Below are 19,516 nucleotides of genomic sequence, written 5' to 3'. Positions count from 1 at the left end.
TAGGTTCCTGGGCGGAACCCGCAAGTTGGTCACCAAAACATACATCAAGAGGCACATGATATCCCATTGTCACTATAGATAAGCACGGCAAGACATACATCAAGTGTTATCATAAAAGACTCAATCCGATATGATAACTTCAAAGGGGAAAACTCAATTCATCATAAGAGAGTAGAGGGGGAGAAACATCATAAGATCCAACTACAATAGCAAAGCTCGGGATACATCAAGATCGTGCCATAGAGGGAACACGAGAGAGAGAGATCAAACACATAGCTACTGGTACATACCCTCAGCCCCGAGGGTGAACTACTCCCTCCTCGTCATGGAGAGCGCCGAGATGATGAAGATGGCCACTGGTGATGGATCCCCCCTCCGACAGGGTGCCAGGAAGGGCTCCCGAGAGGTTTTTGGTGTCTACAGAGGCTTGCGGCGGCGGAACTCCTGATATATCTTCTCTGTGGATGTTTTTAGGGTACATGGGACTATATAGGCGAAAGAAGTCGGTCGGGGGGTGATCGAGGGGTCCACGAGACAAGGGGGCACCCTATAGGGGGGCCCTCCTATCTCGTGGGCTCCTCGAGGATCTTCTGACTTCCTCTCCAAGCCTCCAGGATGATAATCTTCCAAAAAATCATGATGCCGAAGGTTTCATTCTGTTTGGACTCTGTTTGATATTCCTTTTCTTCGAAATACTGAAACAGGCAATAAAACAGCAATATGGGCTGGGCCTCCGGTTAATAGGTTAATCCCAAAAGTAATATAAAAGTGTATAATAAAGCCCATAATCATTCAAAACAGATAGTAATATAGCATGAATGCTTCATAAATTATAGATACATTGGAGACGTATCACTCCTCCAGCGCCTCCTGCCGGAACGTGGTCAGCTGGGCTAGATCTAGCCCAGGGTACCACGCCCTGACAAACTCCAAAGCTCGGCGCGCTCCGGCCCGAGCTGAAGAGCCCTTCCAGGCCTCCAAGCTGCTGTCCGCCACCTCCAGCCAGTCGGCAGTCCGACTGGGTGTGCGCGGAGCTGGCACGCCTGGCCAGAGGGCGGAGATCGCCTGGGCTCCGACACGTTGAAGTCGGCACAGCATCTAGTGGGCCGGCCGAAGGCGGGCCTGGATGCTGAGAAGCTGCTCGTTAAGATTCTGGGGGGCATTGGCGGCAATCTGCGCGCCCTCCGCCCTCCGCCCCTCGCGAGAATCCTCGATAACCTGGTTGGCGGCAACGGAGTGGACTGGGAAGAAGTCTGCTTGGGCGAAAGAATAAAGAAGACAGAATTTAAACAGATGGTCGCCCCAGGTGGAGGCCGGCAGCTCAAAGAAAGGAAAGAAAGGAAGTGTACCGTCAACCATGTCCTCAATACTGCCAAAGCCGGCAGTTAGCTGAGCCTCCTTGTCGGCCCAGACGGAGCGCACGACCTCAAACTCAGCAAGGAGGTCGGTCTCCTTCGTATTTGCCTCCCGCTGAGCCGTCTGGAGACGCTCCGTCTGCTCCACTAGTTGCATGACCAGTCGGTCCCGCTCCTCGGCCAACTTGATGCACTCCGCCTCCTTGACGCGCAACACGGTGTTGGCCTCGCCTAGCTGCTACTACAAGGTGGCATTGGCCTCTGCCAAGAGAGAAGAAAGGAAAAAGATGTCAAAAATTAGACAAGAAAGGAATGCGGTCATTAGGGAGATCCAGCCCGACTGCTCAGCAGTCGGCCCGGATCTCGGGGACTACAGCCCGCGGGTGCGCCAGCGCGCCCCCTTGGACGTCAGAAGCTACCAGCAATCAAATAAAGAAGTACATTTGCCGGGGAGATCCGGCCCGACTGCTTAGCAGTCGGCCCGAATCTCGGGGACTACAGCCCGCGGGTGCGCCAGTGCGCCCTCGCAGGAAAGGAAAGCCAAACTTACTCCGGCTCTCCGACAAGTGGGCGGTCTGCCTCTCCAGCTCCCGGACTCCGGAGTTGAAGGTGGCCGCACGAAGATTATGGTAATCCTGTGACAACAGATGCCAGAAGGAGTTAACACGCGGCGCCTACAAAGTTAAGATTCCGGACCGCCTGCTCAGCAGCCGGCCCGGAATCTGGGGACTACACCCAGTGGGTGCGCCAACGCGCCCCCACCAAGGAATAAGAAGAACAAAATGAAGAGGTTAGAAGCATACCCGGATGGCCGCACGCGAGCTCAGGAACGCCTGTTGCACTGCTTGAGGGATTCGGCTTCGGCCCGGAGCTTGGCCTGGACGTTGAGGGCCGCCTGGTTCAACGCCCCCGTTCCGCCTCCACGCATCCAGCCGGAGGGCACAGCACTGGTCGCTTCGGTGTCGGGAGTGGACGAGCTCGCGGCTAAGGCCTCCAGTGTTTGCGGTACTGAGGCCGCCCTGGCAAGACGGCGGCGCACGGGCGTACGGGCCTGAGGAGTTGGGCCCGTCGCCACCTCGTTCCCGGCTGGTGGCGCCAGCGGGGCGTCCGGCTGCCCGTCCCTCACTTCGGTAGTCGGTGGTGGTGGAGGCACGATAACATCCGGAATGACGACGCCGTCGCCTTCCCGCTCCATGACCGGGTGCTCGGCGCCGACTTCCCCGATCGACGCCACGAATTCTAGTGGAGGTGGCGCGGAGCTCAAGGGAGTGACGACCAGCGGCTCCTGACGGCGCCTAGCCTCCACCAGCCGCTCCTTCTCTGCGGTTGCAGCTTCCGCCTCCGCCAGCTTCAGTAGCGCAGACGCTGCCGCCTTATCAGCCTCCGCCTTCTCTAGGCGGGCGGCTGATAACCCGCAAGTATAGGGATAGTTGTAGCCTCTTTCGATAAGTAAGAGTGTCGAACCCAACGAGGAGCTAAAGGTAGAACAAATACTCTCTCAAGTCCTATCGAGCACTAATACGACTCTACACACGCTTGACGTTCGCTTTACCTAGAACAAGTATAAAACTAGAAGTACTTTGTAGGTGTGATAGGATAGGTTTGCAAGATAATAAATAACACGTAAATATAAACTAGGGGCTGTATAGATAAAGATGCAATAAAGTAAATATAGCGAGTGTGGAAAAGTGATGGTAGGAGTTGTGAAATTGTCCCTGAGCAATTGACTATGTTACTAGACCGATAGCAAGTTTTATGTGGTAGAGGCATAAGCTAACATACTTTCTCTTCTTGGATCATATGCACTTATGATTGGAACTCTAGCAAGCGTCCGCAACTACTAAAGATAGGACAGCGAAAATCTACTCAGACATCATAGGATGGCAACACATCATTGGATAATAATATGAAGCATAAAGCACCATGTTCAAGTAGAGGGTACAGCGGGTTGCGGGAGAGTGGACCGCTGGATATAGAAGGGGGAAGGTGATGGATATGTTGGTGAAGATGACGGCGGTGTTGGTGAAGATCGCGGTGATTATGATGGCCCCCGACAGCGCTCCGGCTCCACCGGAAGCAAGGGGGAGAGGGGCCCCCTTCTTCTTCTTCTTCCCTGACCTCCTGCCTAGATGGGAGAAGAGTTTCCCCTCTGGTCCTTGGCTTCCATGGCGTGGGAGGGGCGAGAGCCCCTCCGAAATTGGATATATCTCTCTGTTTCTGCGTTCTTTGATTCTGCCCCTTCACCGTTTCCTTTATATCTGGAGATCCGTAACTCCGATTGGGGTGAATCTTTCGCCCAGATTTTTCTCGTAAAATTAGCTTTCTTGCGGCAAAAGAAGAGCATCAACTGCCTTATGGGTGGCCCACGAGAGTCCAAGGCGTGCCCAGGGGGGAGAGCGTGCCCCCCTATCTCGTGGCCACCCCGGACACCGTTTCGCGTTGATTCTTCCTCCGGAAAATCCCAAATATTCCAAAATAATTCTCCGTATGTTTTTTCCAGTTTGGATTCCGTTTGATATTGGGTTTCTGTGAAACATAAAACATGCAACAGACAGGAACTGGCATTGGGCACTGGATCAATATCTTAGTCCCAAAAATAGTATAAAAAGTTGCCAAAAGTATATGAAAGTTGAAGAATATAGGCATGGAACAATCAAAAATTATAGATACGACGGAGACATATCAGCGGCTTCCCGTCCTCATGCACCTCCCGTGCGTTTCGTTCCTGCACCTCCCGGAGGTCGGCGGCCAGGTCGATTCGCCGGGTGGTGGTGGAGGTCTCCGCCGACCTGATGATAGTGGCGGTGGTTGACTTGTCGAGGGAGAGCGGGGCTTTGAGACAGGAAATGAAGCAAAGGAATCCCAGGCCGAATCACTAAGAAAGAACCTAAAGGAATGAACAGAAAAAGGTACTCAGGCTGACACCATGGGTGGCGCCTTTGGCAGCTTCTGGAACTTGGCCGCCTTCACCGCGGCCTCTTTTCCGCCTGGTCGCGGCGGTCGGATTCTTGGGCTTCTTCGGGGCGCTGCCGAACAGGACGGCGCCCTGCTTCCGCTTGCGCTTGCCGCCTTGAGCGCCCGGCTTGGTGGAGGGGCCCGTGCCGGTGTTGGCGGCACCCCGCGCAGGACGTGGCTCGTCCTCGTCATCGTCGTCGTCGGGCCAGGTCTCCATGCCGCCCCCGTCTTCGGAGCCGCCTGCTCCGTCGCCACCACCTACAGCGTCGTCCTCCAAGGCGGCTGCCCCCAGGTCGGGGTCGTCCACGTCGCTCACCTCCCGGTCCGGTTGGCTGTCACTAGCCGACCCCATGAGGGCGGCCGTCGCTGAAGACATGTAGATCTACGTTCCAGAAGAAAATCACTCAAGACCAAGACATAACAGGAGCTAAAGAAGAAAAGGAAAGGCTCGAAGACTTACAGCTGGCGACGAGTTGTCACGAGAGTAGGGCCGCTTGCCGAATTGCCAGGCGCCCTCCGACAACTTGAGGTCGGTGACCTCGTTCACCAGCAAGGCCACCTCGGCAGGCGACATCTCCTTCGTGCACATCCGGCTGTGGTCGCGGTGCCCGCTTATCCGACAGATCAGATGAGGGCAGCCTTGGAGTGGGAGAACCCGGCGCTCGACGAAGGCCAACAGCAAGTCGGCCGCCACGAGGCCCTCCGCCTCCGTCATCTCCCAGAGCCGGTTGATGGCAGCCGCCGTCTCGGCCGGCACTGGCTTCAGTTTGTAGTGCCAGTTGGCCCGAGGCCCGACGGGGGGGGGGGGCGGCCTTGTAGGGCGCAGGTTGAGGAAGTCGGCCGCCGGATCGACATTCTTGATGTAGAAGTAAGATTGCTGCCACAGTTTCACCGACTGTGACAGCTTGATGACGGGGAAGGCGTTCTTCTTCGATGACCGGCGCATGGCGACAAAGGCGCCGCACTCGGCCGCCGTATCCTTGGCGGAGGTGCCCAGCTTGGCATAGAAGCAGGCCCCCCACAGGTCGATGGTGGGGGGACGCCAAGGTAGCCCTCGCACGCCGTGACGAAGGCGGACAGCAGCGTCACGGTGTTGGGCGTCAGGTGGTGCGGCTGGAGACGGCAGAAATCCATAAAGGAGCGGAGGAACCTGCTCGCCGGAAGACCGAAGCTGCGGAGGAAGTGCGAGCGGAAGACGACCCGCTCGTTCCCGTGCGGCGCCGCAGAGATTTCTTCCCACGGCGGCACCCGCACCTTGACGAAGGCCGCGTTGGGCATCCGGCGCGTGGCCCAGAGGAAGGTGAGGTGATCCTCGATCACCGTCGAGCCGTCCCAATCACCTCCCCTTTCGCGCGCCATGGCGTCCGGGCAGAGCTGCGCTGGGAGGAGGAGCTCGCCGGTGGCAAAACACGGCAGTGTTGCGGCAGGAGAGAGGCAGCAGCGAAGAGAGGAGGAAGAGGGGCGGGGAGAGGAGTGCGCGAGCTCCCCCACTCCCGCGTTGCCCCTATTTATAGCCCCCGAGCGGCGAAGCCGAGGGGACGGGACATGGGGATCGTGGGATTAATTGCACCCACGACCCCACGCCCCCCTCCCCCCCGATTACTCTGCGGGGTTACTGCGCAGTAACTCCCGCGGGAATCGCAACCGCCCGCGCGCCGAGGCAGGGTAGTGGCGGGCCGGGCCCCTGGTCACATCCCATCAGGAGCGTGGGGTGGCAGGCTGGCCGGGCTGACGCACGCCGCATGGCGCGCGCGTGGCGGGCGGCGTGCCTGAGGAAGCTTAGCAGGCACGCCACCTGTTTCCCGCCTCAGCATTCAAAATCAACGAACGGGTCCGCCTTGTCAAAACAGTTCCAAGCAGTCGGTACCCCGCAAGGCGGACCGAGCGTTCCACTAGAGCACGGCGAGGAGGGAAGCCGCCGAGGCTTCACGGCCGATCGGCCGCGGCGCCTCACCAGCTTCGGGGACTACTATCGGAGTATTGGGCCACGGGTAGGTGAACCCGAGTCCCTCAGCCTTCTAAGACTTTGGGCCAGCCAGCTTTGACCCACGATACTCCAGAATGGAGCACCGCCTTCTGGTGGCCGGCTGGCCTGAAGGGCCGGCTGCCCGAAGGCGGCCTAGCGCCAGCAGACGGCACCAAGACAGGCCGCCTCCTAGCAGACGGCCTCCGGAGAGGCCGGCCTCTAGCAGGCGGCCACCAGGCACCCTCAGAGTTTGTGCCCCTTATCAAGAAGACGAGACAGGGTGAGGCTACAACGTAGCCCTGTACTCCCGGATCCCGGGCTTGGCATGGCTACAGTGTCCCGTACCGGCGGAGATCCCCGCACGACGTGGCACTGTTGCCATTGCCCCTTTACGCCACTACTGACCGGCAAAGCCCTGTTCCCATGACGGCCTGTCGGTACTGCCCGCAGGCGGCGGGCCCTACCGGGCAGTGAGAGCCCGGAAGGCGGCCGACGTTGGACCAGCCGGAACTACGGGAGGCCGCCCCCAGCGGGCGGCCGGACCCTCCCCCAAAGGCAGTATGACATCAACCAGACGGGGTGCGGTGTGGCTACAGTGATCTCCCGCCAGGCGGCGGGACTGTAGCCACGCTCCCCTGACCAAGCCCGCGTCATTAGCACCAGGGCTACAGTGATCAGCCACCAACCAGACCTGCTAGCGGTGGACGCGGCCTGTCGGCTCCGTATCGGACAGGTCGGAGGGCCCGCCAGGCGGCGGGCCCCAGCTGCCGGCGGAGAGGCCGGCGACCAGAGACGCTGACAGCCGGGCCCAGCACCTGTCCAAGTTACCATTGTACCCATGGGGGGTAGGCCTATATAAACCCCCCAGGGCACCCATGCAAAGGGTTCCGAACCTGATAGACCTAGACTCATACTTAGAGGAAGAAGAGAGCTAGCCCTGCCTCCTTCAACCTCTAGTACACAGCTCAAGGAGCACCATGTACTCACTAGTGCCTTAGTGATCATGCGGAGACCTCGTAGAGCAGGAGTAGGGGTATTATCTCCAAGGAGAGCCCCCAACCTGGGTAAAGTACGCCGGCGTTTGTGTCTACGCCTTATCCCGCTTTCGGGCACCGGCGACGTTCTACTCGCTCCCACCATGATAAGCCATCCCTTGGTATATGTCGCACCCAACCCCCGACAGCAGGGGTCTGCAAGCTCGGATGATGCAGCACCAACCATTGGGTCAACAAAGAGTTGAATTTGTATGCTCGGATTTGTTGAAGGCCAAGGGATGGTCTTAAGTGGGAAAGATGCAAACTTTGATATGGGAGATAAATTATTGGAAAGAGTAATGGAATCACGGGAGAAGATTAGCGGGATGGTCTCAGACTCTCCACTCCTATTAATATACTATCGTTGGTTTCAGTTTCGGAATATGAAGAGGGACCAACAACTACAGAGATCGGCTCCTATTAATATACTATTGTTGGTTTGAGTTTCAGAATACGAAGAGGGACCAACTGGTACAGAGATTAAAATCACACAATGCATTAAGTTGAAAAAGGGGAAAAAATTGAGGTGGCAGATTTGCTTAGGTGGCACATCGCTGATGTGGACAGTGTACATGATGAGAGAATTGGAAGTAGTGGGGAGCAACTTCTTAAGCATTGTAGATGGTAGATAAGAATGCTGAACCCAACGAGAAGCTAAACGCGGAATTAATATTCTATCAACTTCTATCGACCATCGATACAACTCTATTCACACTAACGCTTGCTTTACCTAAAACAAGAAATAAAACTAGTTTGCGATAATAAAAAGATAGCTTTGTAAGATAATAAAGAATTAATTGTTGTTTTAATAAAATAAAAACAAAGTAGAGAGTTTTGGAGAACAACGAGAAAAGTATTTGTTCCTCTGCAATTGAATGACATGATAGTCATACTTACGAGGGAGAGGCTTAAGTTGACATACTTCTCGAAGTTGGATCACATGTTTTTATGATTGGAATTCTAGCAATCATTCACAACTACTAAAGTTACATTAAGGTAAAACACAACCATAGCGTTAAGTAAAAAGACCCCTTTGCAAACAACTCACGAACTCGGGTTTCGGTTTCAGTCACTTCCGCAACCCACTATAAGCAAATCATTAACATATACTTGCAACACTCTACAACATAAATCTCACACGCTTGTGCGACACAATGGGCACCATAGAACAACACCATAATAACATACAACTTATATCAACCATACCATACCACAATTGAAGGTGCTCCCTCTATAAAGGAAAGTAAGTTTAGGTCCTTATGTCACGAGGCAAAATTAGGAGTTAGGACCTGGCTAAGATTGTGCTTTAGAGCATCTCTAGTAGATCCTGCAAATGGTCACCCCGAAAAATCATTTAAGGGTGCTCCCAAACTTTTTTGACGGTACAACGAAGCCTCTGGTGGAATAGCTCCCATAAATTTGTGGGATGCATTTATGGGATCTGTTCCACGTCGGAGGGCTCGCGGTACCGCAAATTTTGCATAGCTTCGTAAATTAGAGAATTCAACAAAGGAAACCAAATGAAAACATAATATAAATTAAAATACGAATATAAATGGTCCAAAAATAAATTCACAATACCACAATCGTTTTCATTATAACAAATGTTCAAATTCGAATAATTATTACAACACCAAATTGTTCAAATCACACACAAAATACATATGAATAAAACTAGGTCTATCTCCCCCCATGGAGTTTCCAACGATGCTCAATAAGATCAAGCTTGAGTTGGTTGTGGGAAACATGGTTCTCGATCTTCCGGTAGGTCTCACGAAATTCAGTGTTCTCATCTGCGTCCCATGGCAAGCTTCAGACGGCTACCAACATTGTCATAATCCAAACACATCTCATCCTCGATGATCATATTGTGTAAAATTACACAAGAATTCATGATGTTTTGAGGTTTCTTTTAACCCAAAAGCGAGCAGGACCTCGAACGATGGCAAACTGAGCTTGCAACATGCCAAATGCCCTCTGAATATCCTTTCGACAAGCTTCTTGTGATTCGGCCAAAAAATGTGTTTCTTAATTTTGGGGTCACTAATGGTCTCCATAAATGTTGACCAGGAAGGATAAATACCGTCGGCAAGATATTACCCCATGATATACTCTTGGCCATTAACTCGATATGTTCCAAGCCAGAACTTTGCCACTAGCTAGATGAGCAAATAGACGAGATCGTTGCAGGACATTGATATCATTGAGAGACCTCGGCTAACCAAAGAAACAATGCCAAATCCATAGATCATGTGAAGCCACGACTTCAAGCACAATGATGGGTTTTCGTTTGTGGCCAGTGTATTACCCTGCCCAAGCTACCGGGCAATTCTTCCACCTCCAATGCATTCAATCAATACTACCTAGCATGCCCAGCCATCCTCTTTCTTCGTTCATTTCCATCCGTGTAGACGGCGGGAACACCATATGCCATCACTCTAATTGTCGCTGATATTTTTTTATATGCACTAAAGCCAATCAAACTGATGACATTCCTACGCTGAGTGAAAAAGCAGCAATTCTTCTTGCAAGCTTCAACGATGTGCACGAAAAGAGGCCTACGCATTTGGTATCGCCTATGAAATTGGTGAGGCGGATATGTCGGTACCTCGGCGAAGTAGTCCTTCATGAGCATCTTGCCGCCGAGAGCTCGGTTACGGGGAATGCATTGTCGGCCAGCCGTGGAGTTGTGGCGCTTTTTCTTCAGCCCATTCTAAAATTCCTCCACGATATGCAACAACCTTAGGTTTGTCGACATCGTCGTCGAGGATCATCTCTTCTATGTCTAAATCATCGAATGAAGACAACAAGAACGAACTCCAATCCATTTAAAAAATGCGCACCCATGAATTTCACCCGAACCTCACCTATCGAAATTGAATGAAAGTTACGGGGAAATGCATAGGCGGGCATTGAACATACCTTCCCCCAAGCAAAGCCATCCGCCCCTTTCTTCTTCCCCGCCGTCTGAAGCAAATCAGGCAGCCTTTTCAATGTTAGTATTGGACAAAGGATACAAAGCTGGAGAATATACTGTGACATAGTACTAGATTAGTACTCCCTCCATTCCAAATTACTCGTCGTGGTTTTAGTTCAAATTTGAACTAAAACCACGCTGAGTAATTTGGAACGGAGGGAGTAGATTAGAACGGACTTCAAAAATCCATGACTGGGTAACACACAAGCCTCTTAAAATTTTCTCCCCGAACTTTCAAATTCACTTCATCCAAAAACCATCCCAAGTACACCAGATCTGTATTCCATTGAAGTACCAGTTGATAGTCAATGCTTTTTTTAAGTAGGCTATCAGAGCATCTCCACTCGTTCAGCCCCCCAGCGCATAGGCTGGCGCCTTTTCTGGCGTCCACCCAACGATTTTTAGACCCTGGAGGCGACCAAGGCCCCAGCCACGCCCCCAGGTGCCGCCCCCAAGCCCCAGCCACGCGCCCCATATTCAAACTTGATCGTTCCTGCTCCAAAAAAAGGCTATAATCCGGCGATCATCGCAATAGTTTGGTGATTCAGTGCCATAGTTTGGCGATCAAATGAAAGGATAGACAGTAGTTTCGCGCACAAAAAAGGAAGGACGCGAAACGAATGCATTAAACGTCGAGGTCGCCCTCTAGCGTCATCGGAGCGTGCGCAGGCTGGGAGGAGTCGGCACGGCTTCTGGACTAGTCGGCACGGCTTCTGTGCTGCTGGGCGTCGCGGAGACATCATCAGTCGGGCTGGGCGGCGTCGGCGGTGTCGATGTTGAAGTCGCCGGTATCTGGTTCAGGATGAGGCCGCGCTCCGCCAGGAACCACACCTTGAGCTTCTCGTCGCCCCTCTGAAGCATGTCAGCACCGCCCATCAAGAAAGCCAGGTTGCTGTTGCTCTTCTTGGCGTCTTGAGCTTTGAGTTTCACGGCGACGTTGGTCCGGAGCAAGTCGAGTTTGACGGCACTGTTCGTCATCAAAGCCGCCCACCTTGCCTCAGCTTTCTCTTCTCGCTGGGCGGCCCTGCTCTTGGCGTCGACGAGGCAAATACTCAATGGACTCTTGCACGCGTGCGGTAGCCGACTCGGCGTGTTTCATCTTTTGGCCCCTTTGTTGTCGTCCGGGCACCCGTCGTCTGTGCTCGGTGTCGCTGCATCCGGCTTGTACGTCTCCTTGGTCTTGGCGAGGGTGCGCCGGATATCCGCTCCTTCTCTTCCTCCTCCTCCTGCTCCTCCTCCTCCTCCTCCTCCGGCTCTTCCTCGCCGTACTCAAGCTCGCCGCCCATGTCACCGAGATTAATCGAGCCGTCTTGGGTAGTGAACCCGGGGGAAGCGGCGGCGACAGCCGAGCCGGCTGCGATGATGTCTTCCATGTCAGCCTCCGTCGCGTCGGCGTCGCCAAGATGTGACGAGAAGGAGGCTTGCGAGTAGAGGCCGCGGCGGAGAGGTGGCATCAGGGAGGCTGCGTAGTCTGGCGGCGAGTACGTGTATGGAGGGTATTGCACGCCGGCGAACGCGGGCGAGGGCGTGCGCTAGACCAGGCGCCCATGGGGGAAGGTGATGTTGGGGTTGAAACCGCCGTGGACGTCGCCGTCGGCATAGCCTGGCGATGGCGTGCTCCATGGGTACGGAGACGACGAGAAGCCGACCGGAGATCCGACGCTTTGCTGGCTCCAGGCCGCGTGCGGGCCATGGCCGCCGGGTGGATTCATCATCCATGTGCGAGCCGCCTCGGCTTGTTTGGCAGCCGAGCGCTCCGCCTGCTCCACCGCCGCCGCGGCCACTAGCGCCGCCCTCTCCCTGGCCTTCTTGGCCCCGTTGTGCCTATCGGCGGTGACGGCCTCCCGGCGCTGCACTTTCGCCGTCCAGTCGGTGTTGGTCATGCACGGAGGCTTGGACGACGGCACCCTCTGCTTCCTCTGCTTCGGCTGGGCGACGGCTGTGGGATCCATCGCGACGCGGGGATCACGTACTTCTTCGGCGGCAAAGCGGTCGGCTTGGAAGGGAGGAGGCGGAGTTTGGTGGGAGGAATGGAGAATGAGAGGGATGCCGAGGGGGGAAGCAGGAGGAAACGGCGGGAAAAGGGCCTCCTCTCGCTGACACAGCGGCCCCACGCCCCTTTTCGCTTCTGTCGGCGCCCCCCGGCGACACCCGGACGCTTGGGTTCGGGGCGGGATCGCCGGCTCTAAATTTGGCCCAAACCGGCGCTAAATGAGGTCCTCGGACGCGACTTGGCCGATTTTCGGCCACCAGCGCTAAAATTTTGTCTGGGGCCTGATGGGGGCGCGGCTGGAGATGCTCTCAGCCAAATGCGGTTCTAATGTGGGCACTTTTGGAGCAATCAAACAGACACGGTTTGAAGCATGAGAGATCAGTTCACAACATTGCAGCAATCAAACTAAAGGGAATATTTTCTGAACTGAACCTACTTCATGGTAGGTGTCGTGGTGGGCGCACGATAGATGCCAATGGATGGCTAAAGAGAGGAGGAGGCTCGAGGGCACTGATGGGCTCCAGAGGCAAGGTTGGCATGAGCGAGCACGAGACGCAAGACATACCCAGGTTCGAGGCTCTCCTAAGAGATAACACCGCTAGTCTTGCCGAGTGTGGTTGATATGCAACAGTACAGAGTTGCTCCTAGAGCTGTATTGAGGAAGAAGGAAGGCAGGCCAAGGCTCGGGCTGCCCTTCCCTCGGTGTATGAGTGGAGTGTTGCTAGTTGTGGATCTCTCTATCATATGTGTGCTTAGTTGCTTCGTTGCTTCGTATGCATGAGGGCTCCGAGGGTGTTTTATAGGTCAACCCCTCAAGGGTACAATGGTAATGTTACAAGGCCGTAGGGCCGGGTTGTCAGCGTTTGAGACCTGGAGCTGGGACCCGCCGGGTGTCAGGGCTCGCCGGGTTCTTCGGGTACGGGCCCCGCACACCTAGGGGCACTGTTCATCGTCTTGTCGATCGTCAGGGTGTGGCCGGGTTGAATCGGGTTCAGTGGCGCTCCATCAAGGCGCCGCTTGCTAGCGTCAGTAGTGACAATGGGTGCACTGTTGCCACGCCGGCCCTGGTCAGCGGGTAGGTGGGGGGCATTGTTGCCACGCCTAGGCTGATCGGAGGCATGGGCGGGAGATGGAGACTCATCCCATCGCAGCCTCGGTCATCCGTAGATGGAGACTCGTCTCATCGCACGGCCTGGATGGGACGGGAGCTGACCCATGGCCGGGTTTAGGAACACGCCAAGGATGGAGCTGGCTTGTTGAGGAAGTCTTGATGTGCTGGGTTCGGTCGCCTCGAGCTGTCCGTTGGGGCCAAGTTGAGGAGTACGGCCGAGTTGGAAAGCTTGGACGGGTTGAGCAACCCGGCTTGAGAGGCGATACTTGCCCCGTTGTTTTTGAAAATTATTCGGGTTCCATTGTCTCTCCGGGGTTCATCCCCTGACAATAGGTTTAGGTCAATTTATCAAGCTATTATTGATATGTTAGGGATGACGCTTTTGTACTAGTATCAAATCTAAGGATGCGAGCTAGCTCTGGTGTGAGATAAACAGGTGATGCAAGAACAAATATGACACTACTTTGCCTACTGTCCATTTATAGTTTGTGTGTCATATAAGTTGTATATGTGTGCCAGTGTGCCAAATGAGTTCTGTTCCTTGCCCCGCAGGCAGCATTGTAGCTATGTGAACAGAAACTTGTGACCATCATTTTAAACCAATTTGTCATCTTATATGGTCTGGAGTAGCAGTGGAATTTGGTTGAGTTAAACTTCACGAAGCCGATACAATTATTCTGAAAACAATTAAGAAATAAGTCCATACAAATTACACCGAAAAACATTGTCTAGTGCTTATGGTTGTAATATCTACAAAGTACTTGAGTACCAAATTGCCATCAGGAGGGATGTCATGTAGTTTTAATTTCACGGCATTAGCACAAAAGTGCCAACGAATTGCTCAAAGCCCTTGCGCAATAACCCGAACATCACTTGGCAACGGAAGATTTTGTGAAAAGTAAACGAGGGCAAAAAGGCACCAGATTGTTAATTACTACAAAACAGAGAAAAAAGAACTCGGAACGGCACGATTTTCTTGCTTAATTGCATACAACCATCATCAAACGAAGGGTTGCCTCAAAAAAAAAATCATCAAACGAAGGGGAGAGAGATGAACGAGGTGCTGCCATCAGAAGGGATGGTAAATAATTTGTGATCTCATCGCGTCAGGCAAAAACATGCCATGAACTGCTCAAAGCCCTTGCGCAATAACCCAAAGCATCACCTGGCAGCAAGAAGAAGAAGAAGCATCACTTTGCAGCAAGAAGAAGCACATCCTTTCAGGGAAGCAGGCAAGAAGCAAGAAACGCACACTAGATAGGCGAAGAAAGACCAGCAAAAGGAATCGGGATGAGACGCAGATCGCCATCTGCGATGGCGGCTAGGGTTTGATAGAACAGCGGGCGGCGAAGTCGCCTGTGGAAGGAGGCGCATGTCTTTATACAGGAGAGACACCCAAGCCTGACACATCTGGAAAGGCACCCACCTTAATCCGTAAACCCAGAAAGAAGGCGTCTAATATGTTGTACGACAAACCACGCAAAGGCGTATTCCGTGGAATACGTCAGCGCCTGGAGAGAGGAAAGGGAAGAGGAGTCTCCGCACGGTTGAGAGAGTCGAAGGCATCCAAGACCAACCCTGGCCGGCTCAAAAAAGAACAAAAAAAGACCAACCGTGGCGGAAAATGGCGTGCGGGCTCCCGCCGCTGCTCCACGCCCTCCTCTCCTCTCCGCCTCGCCCCCTCCTCCCCTCCCGCCCTCCCTCCCTCCTCGCGCCCAGAACCCTACCCCTAGTCACTCGCGCTCGCGGGCCTAGGGTCGCGCGCCACCTGTCCCCTGCCCCTCCGCGCGCGCTCCCGGACATTGCCGCCGCGGCGGCGGGCCTCCGGGACGCGGTCATCGGCGCCTTCCAGGCGTCTCCGCCTACGTGGAGCTCGGCTGCCACCACCAACCTCGCCATCTTCGTCGCGGGCACGCCGCTGCTCCTCTCCGGCCTCTCCGCCTCCGGCATCGCGGCCGCCTACGTCCTCGGCACCCTCACGTGGCGCGCATTTGGGGCCCAGGGTTTCCTCCTCGTCGCCGCCTACTTCGTAGTGGTGAGTGGATCGGTGTTACGTTGCCGGTTGATGCTTCGCATCGACGACGGGCGAAGTGTTTCTGAATTGCATGTCTGAGGTGCTGTGGTAAATCTGAAAATTTTCAGAAATGCCGTTTTTGTCACGGTTTAGAATTTCTGTTGAGGGGTTGTCACCGCCCGATGATCTTCATTTCTTAATAGGACATGTTTCATCGGTCTTCTCTCTACTCCCTGCCCAATAAATATTATTTTAGCGATTGCGGTGTCTTCTAGCGAATTACCTAGCCTTGGTAATGGTACTGGGGAAATTGGTGCTTTCTGGTGTTTGTCAGCATTGATGCAAAATAGCAATTTTCCACAGCCAAGTTTGTCAAAATTGTAAGAGTAAACTAGCTTTATAGACTTGATTACAGACAAGATACTTTCATATTTCTGTCTTGCTCAAGTTTGTACATGAATTAACCGGAAATCAGAATTGCTCTAGTTTCGTACCAATGCAAATCTGTATATCAGTGGTGGAGACAGAACCTTTTCAAAGCCTTGGCAAACCGCAAGACGAAGTGCCTATAAGCTAGAATGCCATTTTCGGTGCAGGCTGCTGTGACATTCACCCAGGTAGATCATCCTGATGCCAGCAATCTGGAAGGGAAGGTTTCACCTCCCCTGCTATAGGGAGAGAAACGGGCTAGTAAGGGGGTCGCTCTTCTCCTCATGCTGCCTATATATTGAAATAGGGATAGTCTTGATTTGGTAATCTTGCCAGTTAGGAAATCCAGACTTTGCCAAAACTTCCAAACTTCCTTTATTTGTTCTGCTCTTTAGAACCACAAATGAATCATGAATGAGTGGTCATCGCATGTTTTAATCTTCAAATCAGGTGGAGGTTGTGCATAAGAGATACACTTTTCTCCAGTTTATGATTTGCCCTTGCTAAAGGAGGACTGAGATTAGTATTTCCTGTGAAATTAAATATGTATTGCCATAAAATAAATAATCACGATGTACGATTATTCTGTTCATTGATAAGCAATGTTTGTTGTGCAATTTCCACTGCCTGTTCGGAAAACAGGCAGTTCTAAATTTATGGATGTATGTGTTCTGTCGATTGTGGGACATAGTTCCATGACCCTCCTTAGGCTGGTTGTACTACCTGACAAAGGCAACTAATCTGCTGTATCCATCATGTCAATCCTAGTACATCATCAGTCTAGGTTATTTATTTTGCTTTTAATATGCAGGGCACAGCAGTGACCAAGTTAAAGATAAAACAAAAAGAAGCTTTGGGAGTGGCTGAGAAAAAAGGAGGAAGGAGAGGTCCTGGTAGTGTTATTGGTTCTAGTGCTGCTGGTTGTGTCTGTGCTCTCCTATCAGTATATAATGTGGGCGGGGGAGCATTCGCGGAACTCTGGACACTTGGCTTTGTTGCAAGTTTCTGTACTAAACTCAGTGATACAGTTTCCAGTGAAATAGGGAAGGCGTATGGAAGAACAACGTAAGGTCCTGGTCATTTACCACTCTATTTGCATGACCTTTAGATAGTTGATGGTTTATTTGGTGCTTACATGTGCAAACTTAATAAACTGTAATTGTTAAAGTTTCAATATCATACTTAGAGCTCAGTTCTGTTCTTTTTGTAGAGTAGGTACCTAGTGACAACATTTAAGGTTGTTCCAAGAGGTACGGAAGGTGCAGTCAGTGTTGAGGGCACTCTTGCTGGAATTGTAGCATCGACGTTTCTGGCAGGGATTGGTTATATTCTGGGGCAGGTAAACAATTTTTAAAATTATGTACTATGGACAATTGGACATCTTCTTCAATTATTTAACTGTAATCAGACTTGCATGTGTCATGTTGTTTATATGCCTGCTATCTCATGCTCTTATAATCTGATAGTGTTATTGGCTAGAACACATATTAGAGCAATGTTGGGAGCATACGACCTGCAATGTTAAGCTCCTTGCATATGGCATCTAGGAGGATAGTAATCACAATTTTGATATGGAAGTGGCAGTAATTATTGTACTTTTTTTTACCTTGGGCTGTAAATCAGGAATATGGTTATTGAAAAAAAAATCATTTGTTTTACAGGTAAATCTACCACAGGGTGTGCTATGTGTTCTTGCATCCCAGATTGCAAATTTTGGCGAGAGTTTGATTGGCGCAACACTGCAGGATAAGGAAGGTTTTGAATGGGTGAGCCTAAACTTTTAGATGCTGAATGCTGATGCTTTATATACAATGTTGTTAAGAGATAGGCTTTTTTTCTATAGAAGCCCTTTGGATCATAAGAATCGGTTCACCAAATTTCTATGGAGTCCATTCCTATACACTCCATTCCATAGGAATCACAGCATGAACTCAAACCTCATTTTATTTTTCCTTTGAGAAGTCCAATGCATGTGCACTCTATCTCTCTACTCTCTCTCAATCCTCTAAATTCTTGTGTTTATTACCTGTGCACCATCCAAAAACATCTCTTATAAAATTCATGTGTTTCGAAATCCTGTAGGAATTCATAGTAGTTGATATCAATCTATCTTACATTTTCCCTATCCCTGCAATCCAAAGAAGGCCTTAGTTTCCCTAGTAAAGCTGTGTTTGCCTTTTGTGTTCTGTTATACTCTTGTTGTTGAAAGTTTAGACTCATAGTTGCATCACCAAGTTGGCCTGCCTGAACACGTGAGTAACTAGGCAAAGTCTCCTTTTGGCATTGTGATGGATTGTGGTAGATTAACCCCAGAATCATTGATGTCTGTACAGCACTCTTGATCCCTCTTCTTTTAGGTGTGTCAAGTAAAAATCTCAGGCTAATTAGATATGGAACATTCGGTTAACAGAATTAGTGTAGACTCGTGTCTCCTGAACAATAATGGCCAGGATAGTGTCATCCGCATTGGTGTATACTCCTATTCAAGCTGTTCTTTTGGTTTACTTTTCAGGGTCACATTATCTGCACATTATATTGTTATATGTTGACACCAGGAGGTCCCCACAAAACTAAAATGTGTATATATTTCTCTAATGCAGCTGAACAATGATGTTGTCAACGTGGTCAATATCTCGGCCGGCGCCGTTTTGGCCGCTCTAATGCAGCAGTTGCTAGTGAGCTGGCGCTCATGATCTTTCTTTCCTGACTTTTCTGCAGTGCATCGGCTCTCATAGTTTGTTAGTGGTACAGGCTGCTGGCATTTGCTTGTGGAACTCGCAATTGAGTGGATGCACGTCTGTCTGTATGGACGTGCTTCTCCTTTGTGACATATCTTCCTGTACTTCTAATTCTAGTACTAACTTACTAGCATAGATTTGTCAAGTAAAACTCTCTCTGCCAGAGCTTCATATGTCCTAGAAATACTGTGCTGGCTGGCGTGCTACTAGCTACTCCAAACAATGCTCATTATCCACTAGTTAAAACTCGTGATTGGACAAGTTGCATGCTTTATGATCCATGATCACAAGATGATGAAGTTGCAGGTCCGTTGAGCTGCAAGCCTGCAAGCATCACATGGCGTCTTTGCTTTTGTAGGGAATCCTAACTTGATCAATCATCTCAACCTGCCATACGGCGGGCAAGCACGGATGCACGCCTTCCCACTATTGGATGAGTCAGACGTCTTTACGTCACGTTGGCCAGGACGTGTTGTCACGGCACACACCTGAGTGAGCGCATGGTACAGGCCATAGCCTCGTGCGAGCTCACTTTTGCTCCGCCTTGGTCTGTGGGTTAGATAATGCATTTCTAGCAGACCAGCATGTGTTCTCTTGCAACTGTGCGACTTTCTGTCTCATCGGACTCTTACTTTTGCTTCTGCTTAGGTTTGTTGTCGTCTTTGGAAACATGAGTGTTGAGCTTCCTCAATGAGTAGGGCATTTTGGATACTGAGCTCCTTGAAATATTCAAAATCCAAACTATTCAGTTTGAAAAATATTATTAAAAGATACACATATATGCAAGGATGTAAGAGCTAACACTCGGACGGGTGGACCAGTAGCTGACCAGTCAAAAAAAAATGATCCACTCGGGCGCCTTAAACTGACCTTAAACGTCTGGCAGTCCGGTGTCTCTCATATCCAGACCAAATGGTGGGTGGATATGGGGTGGCCCGGGCGCA

The 19,516-nt window shown here is 51.7% G+C and overlaps 1 protein-coding gene across 1 annotated transcript; it reads left to right on the top strand.

The window, feature by feature from the left end:
• Positions 1-14,979: 14,979 nt before the first annotated feature.
• LOC123070704 (protein VTE6, chloroplastic) lies at positions 14,980-18,845 on the top strand. The gene is made up of 5 exons (XM_044493998.1): positions 14,980-15,426; positions 16,646-16,899; positions 17,050-17,173; positions 17,496-17,600; positions 18,435-18,845. Exons 1-5 carry the CDS (start codon positions 15,016-15,018, stop codon positions 18,525-18,527), a joined length of 987 nt encoding a protein of 328 aa, XP_044349933.1. The 5' UTR covers positions 14,980-15,015; the 3' UTR covers positions 18,528-18,845.
• The last annotated feature ends 671 nt before the right edge of the window (positions 18,846-19,516 follow it).

The sequence above is a fragment of the Triticum aestivum genome, chromosome 3B (genome assembly GCF_018294505.1).
Source record: "Triticum aestivum cultivar Chinese Spring chromosome 3B, IWGSC CS RefSeq v2.1, whole genome shotgun sequence".
Taxonomy (NCBI): domain Eukaryota; kingdom Viridiplantae; phylum Streptophyta; class Magnoliopsida; order Poales; family Poaceae; genus Triticum; species Triticum aestivum.
This window is presented reverse-complemented; position numbering and strand designations above follow the sequence as displayed.